The sequence below is a fragment of the Ostrinia nubilalis genome, chromosome 18 (assembly GCF_963855985.1).
Source record: "Ostrinia nubilalis chromosome 18, ilOstNubi1.1, whole genome shotgun sequence".
Lineage (NCBI taxonomy): Eukaryota > Metazoa > Arthropoda > Insecta > Lepidoptera > Crambidae > Ostrinia > Ostrinia nubilalis.
In genome coordinates, this window is record NC_087105.1 from 9,738,420 (window position 1) to 9,751,566 (window position 13,147).

A 13,147-nucleotide genomic window follows, 5' to 3' on the forward strand; every position below is an offset into this window, starting at 1 on the left:
TTGAGGCACTAATCTAGGGTTTTCCTGGAAAGATCTTGGCCATAGACTACAATGTTATGCAGAAAACCCTGTTCACAAGGTTTTATAAGATTAAACACTTGATTAGTGCTAAAATTTATAATACTGTCCGTGGTTTCACCCGCTTGAAATTGGGTCTGAAACAAAAACGCCTTAATTTATTATTAAAAAAAGTTTTTATTGATGGATAATATGTAAGACAACCACTATGGTTCTATTTGAAAACTTCTTTTCTCTGAAAAGAATACGAGTTTACACATTTGTCTTTGTATAGGTACGAGTAATTACCTACACTACAGCATAGGGCACGATTTTGTAAAGCACATTTCCCAGACAATATTACACTCTATGCTGTTCTGATTTCGAATACATTTTGATTAGTTTTCTCACTGCTGTACTTTCTTGACTTAGACCAGCACCAAAATAGCTTCATCGTCGGCATCACAGTTCCATCGTAAGATTATCTCCCATCCCCCCTTATTACATTTAGATTCGGATCAAGAAAGGCGGATTTTAACTTTTCCAGAGGTCTAGCAAGCCTGGCCAACTCATTATAAACTCTTGCGACTTGAATTTGCCAAGCAAATGTTATCATGAGCGTTTAGGATAATCTTAAGTTGACCTAACGTGTTGTTTTTACAGTTACAAAACTTTCGAATTAGATTTATGGTAATTTATTATTGAGATGGAATTAAATGCTAGATTTTAACGGACTACCTATGTCTTATGTATTTTTACTAATGAGAATTTTTCATGCACTCTGACGTAGAGACTAGAGTTGATGCGATAATTATGTATTTTTTGAGAAATTTCATGTTTGAAGATCTCGACGAGTTCAGTTCTTTCAGTAATCTGTTCAGCGTATGGTCTTTCAATTTAATATAAATATTATTTATTTGGGATCTGGCTATGTAGTGAGTTGCGTGTGGTATTAATTTCAAATTATTCTGTAATCAGCCAGAACACCATTAACCGTTCGACAATCTTAGTCCACCAGTCCCTTGAATAATAACTTGGACCCTAAAACCTTTCGGGCCAAGTAAAGGCCCGTAACTCCGCACAAAAGCCACGAGCGCGGAGCTATCACAACAAACCGTAACTTCGGCGTCAAACGCATAGTTTTAACGCGCTCGGTCAGCGGCCGTGCCAAGGAATACATTAGCAGACGCTTGGGTGCAGCGGAATATGCTGGGAAAACCAGGGCTGGTAGTGGTCCCGCTGATAAAAAATTGCAGGATTTATTGTCAAGGTTCACTTATTTAGCGTGTTGCGATAGGTGCGATTATGAAAATCATAGAATCCTATTGTGCTACCCAATGGGCGATTCGTGGAAAATCTGAAAGTATGTCAGAAATTAAGTACATGGTATGAACTGCGCTTATGACAAGTTAGTCTTTGCTACGAAATGCAGACTCCTCGAGACTCAATTCGAGGGTCAACTACTCCATGTCTCACGTCAATAGTAAGAGTATTTGACCAAGATTTTGGACTCGCCCATATCTTATAAAGGGTTACTTATGTTTCCACATGGTCTATCTACGCCAAACCTTCCTCAAACTATCGGTTTACGCAGACGATCTGTTACAGAGCTCGCTCCGCGCGTCCGAGGCCGACCGGCGCCGCATGATGGATCGCATCGGCAAACTCGAGGACGAATTGCGCCTCCTCAGGTTGACAAGGTGAGATTACTATTATAGCATCAACATTAGGTCTTTTGGTCTCCATTGCAGAAGCTCGATCATCGCTTATTTTTTTTTTTTTAATAAGTGCTATTGATATGCACCTGCAATTGGAGCTAGTGGAGTACTCCAATTGCAGTGCGGTGATTTAGTTTGTGATTTCTATTGTTGTAATGTGTTGGCTGCTTATGTTTGGTTGAATTCTTTTAAATGATCGACTATATTGGTAATGTAGGCTTTAAAACTTTTTGCTGTATCTTCTTTTCTGATTATTTCTGATAGATTGTATGGATCGATGTTTAACAAACGGGATATCATTTCATGATTATATCGGGCTGAAGCAAATCTAGGGCACTGTGTTAAAAGGTGTTTCCAAGTCTGTGGAGTCTGGTCATCGCAGGGACTAAGATCATCGCTTATTTGACTATGCAATTTGACTATGGTAATAAAGCGTGGGGAACTTGAGGACGAATTGCGCCTCCTCAGGTTGACACGGTGAGAAATCATCGTAATCATTGTCATAATTTGGTCTACACTGCAAGTGCACGACCCTCTCCAAATGACTAGGTGCATTTGCATCCTTCATATGGAGGATAATAATAATAATCATCATCAGATTATTCATTCTCCATTGCAAGAGATTCCCATTCCAATTAATTTACCAGTAAGCAAATGTAAGATTTCGCACTCAGACTTTTTAAATAAATAAAGTCTTAGCAAACTCAAAAACGAATTGCGCCTCCTCAAGATGACAACGATGATTTCGTGAGTCGTTTCTTCCTGATCTGAGTTTTTTTCCTTCCTCATTGTTACACCATAAAAGTGAATTTTAATCTGATTCATTAATTCAAAAACAGCATAGAAGCCAACGAGACGAAAGCGACGAACGGCATCGAAGACGCGGAGACGCACCGCATGCGCAAAGACCTGGCCGACCTGCGCAAGGAAATGGCGGACATGCGGAAGGCGAAGCAGAACGCCGAGGAGCACGCTCTCAAGTAAGTGGTACGGTCTTGTAGATGCACATTATTATTGTTTACTTTCCGCCACATCATCATTAGCCTGGAAGTTCACTGATGGACATAAAAAACGTTTATTTTCTCCAAGCCACATCATCATCATCAATACCATCAGCTGCTAGGCTGCTATTATTTCTGGACATAAGTCGTTTATTTTCTGCAAATAGGCTTTTAAAAGCGTCTTTCGTCACAGTAATACTTTAACCCCCTACCATTGCCTCTACTTTCATCATCATCATTTCAACATAGGCCAAAAATTTCGACATCGCCCTGCATGCAGCGCCTTCCTGCTACCTTTATAAGGTCGTTGGTCCACCTTTCTTCTACTTTAAACCTACCACAGGTCTAGTCTAGTAATTCCTAGATCAGTGAAAATACATTATACTAGAAAGTAGACTTGCTGAAGCTGCTACAACCTCGCCAATTTACAGGTTGGAGCGCCTCGTGACGCAACTACGCTCGAAATTCAACGGTCTAGCAGTCACCAGCGGTCCGGAATCTTTACCCAGCGACGCGGAACACGAACCCGGGACTCGGGCTCGAAGGACCAGCAACAACTCGGCGAATAACTCGGCGGTCCTCTTCGGACCTGTTACGGATTTGTAGCGAACGAACCTGCGACACTTCGCTGTGATAGTCGCCGCTGAGATCGTGTGGTCGACCCTCTGTGGGCTTGTTTGAGAACTCTTTTTGTGTACTTCTGAAAGGACATCACCTTTTTCACGTTTGTATTACGTAATGTGGTTATGGTAGCTGCTGAGACAGTGAACAAGAGAACTTATAATTATTTAGTGTTCTTTTAGAAGGACAATACAATTAAGACTATCCTAACGCTCAGTAATTCAATGTAGAGTTTGAAATCAAAGCTTGCAGAATTAAAAGCGAGCTATTAGAGATAAATAGTCCGCTGTAGTCAATCAATTAGCTTTCATAAAATTTACTAATCATATCGCGCTTCCCATTATGTACGAAATTGTAGTTCTAAATGAAGGACCAACTAAGGTTAAAAGCTTACCCTCTGTTTCATATTGCATAACTGTATATTGAACGTCCTAAATAAAGGACTAGCATAAATAGGCGCTGGCTAAGATTTTATTGACATTATTTTTATTACTCATTGTTATTAAAATATCACATTATACACACTCGTAAAATAAACATAATATCTAGGTGTATACAATATACACTGTCCATCCTTATTGAAGAACTGATTAAACTGTACGTTATTTATGGCTTCATAAATTATAGCTCCATAGTTTTCTAAATAATGGTCACAAAATACTGTTACTCATCCCAACTAATATTATAAATGCGAAAGTAACTCTGTCTGTCTGTCTGTCTGTCTGTCTGTCTGTCTGTTACGCTTTCCCGCTTAAATCTCGCAACCGATTTTGATGAAATTTGGCATAGAGATAGTTTGAGTCCCGGGAAAGAACATAGGATAGTTTTTATCCCGGTTTTTGAAACAGGGACGCGCGCGATAAAGTTTTTCTGTGACAGACAAAATTCCACGCGGGCGAAGCCGCGGGCGGAAAGCTAGTAGCTTATAATTGTAACCACCCGTCATTGAAATATTTTACTTCATCATAGCAAATAGCAGTCTTCTCTTAGACTGATTACATAATTTGGATTGAAAAAGTAATGCTAGGTACTTTTTGATATTAAAGTACAGTTGCGAGCGCATCAACCTATTGCTAATGGATATAAAACCTTATGCTGAAGATATACGGTTTAATCCATGTTGTTTAAAGTGGCGACTGTACTTAAAAGCTCTTTCAGGCGTGCTTTTGTACATAGCTTTATTAAAATTACTTTCATATTAACACCAAAGTTTAACGTTAATGATTTATTTTAGTTTTATCGTGGTTTAGTTTTAGTTTTTTAACATTATAACATTCACAATTATTATCACTTATACAAGAACTTCTAAGTCTTAATTACTGTCAGAATACATGCACTATTTATAAATTGTTACTACTCTGCTGAAAAGGTGCATAAACAGTGAATTAGATCAAAACATTAAATAAACCATAGGTGCTGATAAAACCATAGTTTAAAAATGTACTGAACTAATGTTGAAGAAAATTTATTTCATAAAGTGTTTGCTTGGTACAGTTACATTTCTATTTTGTTTTTTGTACTTGCTCGATTGTGTCGGAAAATGTTTTATCAAGCTACCTACACTGTTGCATCTAAACGTAATAGAACGTAAACATATAGTCTGATGTGATATTAACTGACGTCAAGTCTAACAATCAACAACAAATATTTACCCAAAAATCAATCGCTAAAATTGATCAATCGACGCGAATGTGATCGTTCAACGTTTACCGATTCATTCTCGATAAATAGAGTCGTATCGAAACAATTAGACAATACTTGTAAGGATCTGTTTACGTACACGGTTACGTACATACCTTGGATGTACCTAAATGAACCTTATTACAACGACTTTAGATGCCAAAATGTGTAGCTTATTGTCACGTTTACGTTTGTTGGCGCTTGCAATTCTCGTCCAATTCGCATTTGACACATTCTCATTAAGTACCGGTAATGTTTGACTATCCCTCGTTTTTGCGAATTTTTAGGCCTTTTTGTGTGCTTTCGCGTTGTGTGATTTTTTTATTTAGTCATCCAATATTTTTTTTTTGAGAGAAATAGTTAACTTATTTTCAGTTCACTTTTCGTTAGAATTCATTTCGTAATTATTAAAAGTCGCCGTGAATTTGATTTAATGAAAAAAATTTTATAGTCGTTTGTGTTTATTTTAAATATACTTGTTATAGCGCTTTAATTGTACGTATCAGCTAATATGCCGCTAAAAATTGTTTTTTGTGAGTTGATACTCGTAGTTACGCTTGTTACATATATTCGCAATAGTTATTTGTCCATTTTAATATTTATATTTGCAAGGAGCTGTTGTAAAATATTGACCAGTTTCTTCAAATGCCTAAGAAACTATTACGTATATCATATCACATTATAATTCAATTTTCATATCAATATACTTTCAATTGTATCTACGTTAATATAATTTTCTTATTTTAATATTTGTGCACGTGTTTTTTCTCATGTTTGTGATTTATATTGATCGAATTTATTTAGACTAGTGGTGTGCTCTCTAAAATACTTTTTCTTCGCAGTTACTTCTTTCACAAAATACTAATTGGTTACATAATTACTCTTTTATAAAATTAGAAGTGTTTTTGAAGTATACGAATACAGGGTGTAGATGATTCATTCATTTATCGTAATTAGAATCATAATGCTTTGAAAATACTTATTCTAATTTACTTTTGGTTTAAATGTAACTAATGTCAATAGCATCCACGGTCACAAATTAATGCAAATATTTTTTAAATAGTACTTATTTGTGGTCGATTTACGATTAGTCAAACGGAATTGTAGTAAGAACGTTTAGTTTAAATTTATTTTACATAATACTGAATAAAATACACTAATATACAATATAATGTCACGACTACTAACCACCGATATCGCCCTAGACTAGACTGATTTTACTAATATTTACTAACTAATACGTAAGTAACAAACCAAATCATGATATTAATGTAACTATAAAGCAATAATGTAACTAGATTTATTAATTTATTTAATACTTGTATACTAATTTAACTTTCGAATACAAAAGAGGACATTTCAAATGTAGATAGAAGTTTGCATTGGTAAATTGTGTCAAAAATAGGCAAAAAATATTAATTAGTGGTTAAAATCGCTTTGTAAATTGAAATAGCAGTAGAATAACTACAGGATGGAGATACTCAGTTAAATGTTACAAGTTATAAGAAGTTAAACACTGAAACTTGCATTAATAGTTAGAACAGGCCTATTTTTCAATAAATGTAAAATCACATTGTTGACCTGAGATTTTACAGATTTTAAATGTGGTAGAAGTATTTGTTGCGTCATAAATATTACTTTATTTCATTTGTTGACGTCTCCATCCTAAAATGATTATGTATTTACAGACCAGTTAACAGTGTAACCTGTAGAAATAAGTGACGGCAGCCCAGACCGTGATTATGTATAATGTTATTTAGTAAAAAGTTGACTCAATATGTTAAAATCAAAATCGTAGGTATTTTTTGTATGTGCTACGTTCAAATGTGTTGTTATGTATGCATATTGGCATTATTTGCTGTAATTATACGATCATTTGCTAGTTTAACCTGGAAAGTTTCACGAGAAGAGAGTTTTAATTTTAAATGATAAGATTTTTTAATTTCATAAACCCAGTTTTGACCGTGTGTAATTTGAAAAGGACATTTTTGAAACAATGATTAAACTTGTCGCAAATGAAAAACCTAAAATTCGAAAATGTTTTCAAATATTTTCCTTTCTCTTCTTAGTTTCCACCAAATGATCGAGTCAAAAAATAATAATATTCATTATTTGAACCGTACATTACATGTACAGAACATCGTCTCATTTGAAATAATGCAAGATTTGGTTACATGAAAATTGCATTGAATTGTAAAAACTACGATCTCACTATACTGTGACCGCTCAGCAACGGACATTTAACGAAATGCATAGATAGATATACAGGGTGTTGATTTCAAGCTCTAAGTATGCTGATACATGTCACTAGGTTGGAATTTGTTTGTAGCTGAGCGGTAACATCTTTGTCTCTGGCACACTGGCGACTGTGGCGCAACTCTAGCGCAACGTAACTTTTCCATACAATGAAGGTAGTGAACGTGCGTGTGTTTACAGCATCGGCTAAGTGCCAGAGTCTAAATTATAATGGTGCCTTATTATTACGTAACTTATCCGCCCACTTAGATATACGACAGTCTCAAAACACTCGTTTAGTTGGAAAATTTTAACAGCGTAGCTTGATATCAATGTGAATACACCTTTAATAGCCCTACAGGCGATATACATCCATACAGCTTTATGATTTTTCAACAAACGTTTCCACTTCGTGCCATCAAAATGATGGTATTCAAACGAATTTATTTACTAAGTTGCTCTTTTTGTGATATTTTTAATTATTTTACTTATGTAATTTTCAATTTTAAAAGTACATTGGTAGAGTTACTTTTTTCACCTATGAAGATAAAACTTAATGATCTTTTAACCCTACATATTAAAATATTGTGAACGTCAGAATGGCGGGTGTATGGTCACAGAATTGAATAATATAAATATAAATTTTTAATACCTGAGATGTACCTTGGTGTACCTTTAGTTATTAATTTTGTACCTCCCTAAAACGGGAACAATTACAATTACAAAATGAGCCGCCAACCTGATATCAGGTTGGCGGGTGTATGCTGAAATTGGACGAAACAGGTAAGTTATGGTTTTCTTGCATTTATCATTATTTAGTACCTCTGATGTACCTCACAAATATATTATTATAAACCAAATGCGACGAATAATTACCGAGAAAATCGATACGAAAAATTAGATGTCCACCATTTTTTGATGGCCACCATTTCTTATAACAAGTTAGAAAGTTGATACTGACACAGATAATACATACCGTAGTATTTTTTAAGTCTGTTTTTTATGGCACGCACACTTTTGCATTTGCCAATGCCATTAATTTGCTAAAATCAAAAAGTTAGTATTGATAGTAGCGCCCTCCTGCAAATGTCATAAATAAGGTTGTCCAACGTGCCAACAATCGGAACTAGTAATCGGGACATAGTCTTCTTCTTCTAATATTATTTTTTTCTTCTTTTCATCTCTTCTTCTTCATCTTCTATTCTTCTTCTCATCTTTTTCTGTTTCTTCCTCTTCTTCTTCGACTCTTCATCTTCTCACGTTCTTCTTCTTATTATTATCTTTTTATTTTTTTGCCTTATATCCTTAGATTAATAAAACCTAGATAGATAGTCAGTGCACGAAAAGTGAGGCAGATTTTAGTAAGCCAGAATGGCTCACCCGTAAACGTCACATGAACTGTCAAAGTGAAAAATTGGTAAACACGTCCGACGACTTTTAATTAATTAAGACGGTTTGTGCTGTGAAAGGGTGTCTAAATACATCAGAAAAACGAAAGAAAGTGACCAGTGTTATATTTCATAAGTAAGTACTACGATTCGACGCGTATTTTGCTTGGATTTGGCTTTCAAAAATTAAATACGGGAATGATACCAGTAACAAGAAAATTTATTTCCCAATTGTTCGCCGTACAAATACATTTCCTTTTTTTATGAAATCGAGACTTTTAAGTCGATTTATCTTATTGTAATTAGGTAGGTACTTTGAATTCAATAAATAAGTAAGTACATGATGCGTTTTGTTTTTGTTAATTATAAAATAATTAAAAACGTATTAAAAAATTCCCTACTTTCGGGAAAATCGCCTTCACTGTCTACACTCCCCAACAAAATTGACACTAATGACATAAGATTTTTGCCTCACTCTTGACGAAGCGTTTGTATGAAGACTATCTATCTAGGTTTTATTAATCTAAGCTTATATCTTTTTATTCTTTTCTCATCTTTTTATTTTTTCGTCTTATTTCTTCTTATTTTACAAATCAGAGAAACAGAAGAAGGACAGGAGAGGAAAAAAAGAAGAGAATAAAATTTGAAGAAGAGGAAGACGATGTCTCGATTATTAGTTCCGATTGTTGCCACGTTGGACAACCTTATTTATGGCATTTACAGGAGGGCGCTACTATCAATACTAACTTTTTGATTTTAGCAAATTAATGGCGTTGGCAAATGCAAAAGTGTGCGTGCCATAAAAACAGACTTTAAAAATACTACGGTATGTATTATCTGTGTCGGTATCAACTTTCTAACTTCTTATAAAAAATGGTGGCCATCAAAAAAAAGGTGGACATCAAATTTTTCGTATTGATTTTCTCCTTAATTATTCGTCGCATTTGGTTCATATTCATTATTTGTGAGGTACATCTCAGGTACTAAATAATGATAAATATTAGAAAACCATAACTTACCTGTTTCGTCCAATTTCAGCATACACCCGCCAACCTGATATCAGGTTGGCGGCTCATTTTGCAATCGTAATTGCTCCCATCTTAGAGAAGTACAAAATAAATAACTAAAGGTACACCAAGGTACACCTCAGGTATTAATTAATCGTATTTATTTTGTTAATTTCTATGATCATACACCCGCCATTCTGACGTTCACAAAATATTGACACATTACTTGCACCGTAATAGACGCTAGAATTTACTGCCCTTATTTATTATTTATAGCTTTTATTCTAAATACTCATTTTGTTGTGTTGCATGTACATTCACGATAATTTTATTGTATTGATTGGTGATATAAAAAATTCATTAAATTATAACGGAAATAATGCATTTTATTTTTATTCCTAACCTTTTTTAATAAATAAATTAGATTTTTGGTTTGCCTATTGCCATAGTCTAATTTATTGTCAAAACCTTATTAGTTATGTTTCTGGAAAAATCATTATACCACACGTCAAAACGGCATGTTCATAAAAAGTGCAAGTTTCTTCGAAAAAAAAATAATTTCAACGGGTCAGGTGAATTAGTGGCTTCGTAATACACCGTTGATTATATCAAGGGTTATCTATCAGTCACACCTTGTCCACTTTTCCCACAATGGCTGACGCACTCCCGCGGAAGTTCCCACCCATCACACAAGATGGCGCTAGCACGTGACCGCCACGCGCCCACGCGTGCTACAACCCAACCCTTGCGCATTTGCTGTTTTTATTGAAAACGCTCAGAATAATCGAAACACTGCACTGTTGTTTCACTCTTGAATAAATTAGTTCCGGGCGTGGGTTAAAAAGCAATTGAACCGGTCATTATGGACGCATAAAGAAGGAATTATTTATTGGTTCACCGTTACGCTGTAATGAGGAAATTAACCTCGGGACAATTTTTCATTTGTATTTTCTTTTTGGGATAGTTGACAATAGTCACGACTTGTAGTTTTTTGTAAGAGTTCATAAGATAACGAACATAATTTATCACTGTATGTGAACAATCACTTTTACTTTAATAAGAGCAAAATCACAGACAAACCGCTAGACAACGCTATCTGAAGAATTAACTTGATGTTAAGACAAAATTTTCCTGAAACATGTTATAATGCTTTATCTTAACTTATTAACTGACAAATAAATCGACTCGATAACAAAGTGGAATTGGTTTACAGTTGCCGAAATATTTTATCACAACATGTTGGGCGCCAAAACAGCCAATTTAGTTTTTGGTGCCCAACAAGTAATCGAATCGAGATAACGTATACAAAATTAAAAGCATGTCTGTGTACAGTGAAAACTCCCAAGTGCTACTGCGTAAATAAGTGTCAAAAACTAAGTTGGCTGTTTTGGCGCCCAACATGTAGTAATCGAGGTATCCTATACAAAATTAAATGTATGTAATGCAGTATCTACGTACAGTGTAAACTGCCAAGCAGTGGCGGCGTAAGGCGTAGGCGACGTGGGCCACCGCCTACGGCCTCGCGGAACAAGGGGCCTCGCGCATCAAAAATTTTGCTCACATGTCAAATTCAACTTTTAAATACTATTAAATATAAAATATTGATAGCTAAACAATGTAGTTAAATTTTTTTTTTCCAAACAAATTCAGCCATAATCAGACACAAAATTAAGCAACAACACGGTTTTAAGTGACAAACATTATTCTTTGGCGCAAAATTCCTTTAAAAATAATCACTGAATCAAGAAATCAGAAACTGTCAATGAATAGACCATTGACCCGTTTTTTTTATTATTTCATAAAATCCGTCTTCAGGTCGCCACAGAACAAGGCCTCGCGAAATCTGTCTTGCCCACATCAAATTTAGGTCTTGCCCCGCCACTGCTGCCAAGTGCTACGAACTGCGTAAATAAGTGTCTGGTCAAATCAATCACCGACCGCCGTTAAAAAGCTCGCCTCATTATTGGGTATGAATTAATCACACTTGTTCGGACGCTAGTGCGTGGGTAGTTGTTGTGACATTGATATCGACTATCGACATAATGATGTCAGGAATCTAGAAGTGTACTACCGAATAATCAGGTTTAATTTAACAGACTGCGATCATCAACAAATCAAATCAGTTACATTTGTAAAAAAATCCAAGTTGTAGATTTTTATTCCAAATATCTATGGGGATGGAGAGTCTAGTCTCTGGCATTATTAGGTTTACAGGTTTCTTATTAGGTACCTTATACATACCTATCTATCTTCTTTCATCTCGTGACTCATAATTTACTATTCCATTTTTCAGCAAGGAAGCTTCATCGGCTTTGAAGGTGGCGAGGATCATAATCCTCATTCAATAATTTCATTGAGGTGGTATATTTCTGCAGACTTCAGGATTTGTGATTTCCGCATTTTTGCATCGTCTACACCGTTCAATATCGATAATGGCTGCAAAATACGGAAACGCATCACTACGCAATGAATATTGTATGTCGCAATTTGTATAATTTGATTACTACACCCCACACAGGTAGAGCCGACGGTTTGGGACTGGGCGGTGATTCTCCCTTTATGAAGTTACAACTCACTAATGTGGTGAATAATTTGATATCTGGATATTGCAGGCGAGGTAACATTAAAAAATTAGGTTTGAATGTTCCAATTTTTACTCGTAAATACCTACTTACTTGCTACGAATGCTTCCCATTTGCCGTCCCAGTAAAAAAAGCTATGAGGCTTGAGATTTTCTAGTAGGTAACTGCAATAAAAATTACCCTCCACCAAACGTCCAAGAAAGCCCGTAGTTTCAAGATAATAATTTCAGGGGATAAATTAATTCTTCCAACCGCCTACGCCCGGGCATATTATATTAACCGACACTTTCCCTTTATCATTATAGATCGTTTAACTACCACCTATCTGCATTGTGCACGCTTATTTAATCAATCAAACACCCTCCGAATGTTATCACAAAACCCATCCCGACAAATTACACATTAAACGCGATGCTAAAAAGCGCGGGCTGTCAAACTGACAGTTCAGTTTTATACTTTTTTATTGCTGGCCATGATGATGCACCCTCGTAAAAACGAACCACAGATAATGCTAAGCGGAAGCTCAGGCGTGCGCATACGATTATAATTGTATTTTTACAAGTATTATTTTAGTGAGGGCTGCGTGGGAGCGTGAGGGAAGAGGGTGCATCCAGGTAGCCGGTAGGGTCACGAAGGGATGAGCTCGTAATGTGATTATTGCGAATGCGTTGCGCAGTCACCAGGTGTTTTGACTTTGGGATTCGCTCTACAAAAGGCTAATGGAATTGGCAACGGTAATTCCATTCGGCAGTTTGGGATTACTCGTTGTCTGGCGATGACAGTTTTTTTTTGTGTAATTTGGCTAAGAAGGTAATTTGCGGCTTTGGAATGCGTTTTTTATGTTATTTTGAGTCCATAAAGGTTGTAAAGCCTTTTTGTGACCGAAGGTAACATGAAAAAAAAAAACAACTTTACTCG

The 13,147-nt window shown here is 35.7% G+C and overlaps 1 protein-coding gene across 2 annotated transcripts in view; it reads left to right on the forward strand.

Moving 5' to 3' along the window:
- Positions 1-4,249, forward strand: part of LOC135080708 (uncharacterized) — a 36,260-nt gene extending 32,011 nt beyond the window's left edge. The window contains exons 5-7 of one of the 2 annotated variants that reach the window (XM_063975423.1): positions 1,606-1,697; positions 2,555-2,695; positions 3,148-4,249. In XM_063975423.1, coding sequence (XP_063831493.1) covers positions 1,606-1,697; positions 2,555-2,695; positions 3,148-3,322 — 408 coding nt within the window. In that variant the 3' untranslated portion in view covers positions 3,323-4,249. Of the gene's footprint in view, positions 1-1,605; positions 1,698-2,554; positions 2,703-3,147 lie in introns of both variants that reach the window. The other variant, XM_063975424.1, reaches the window with a different exon arrangement.
- Positions 4,250-13,147: the final 8,898 nt, after the last annotated feature.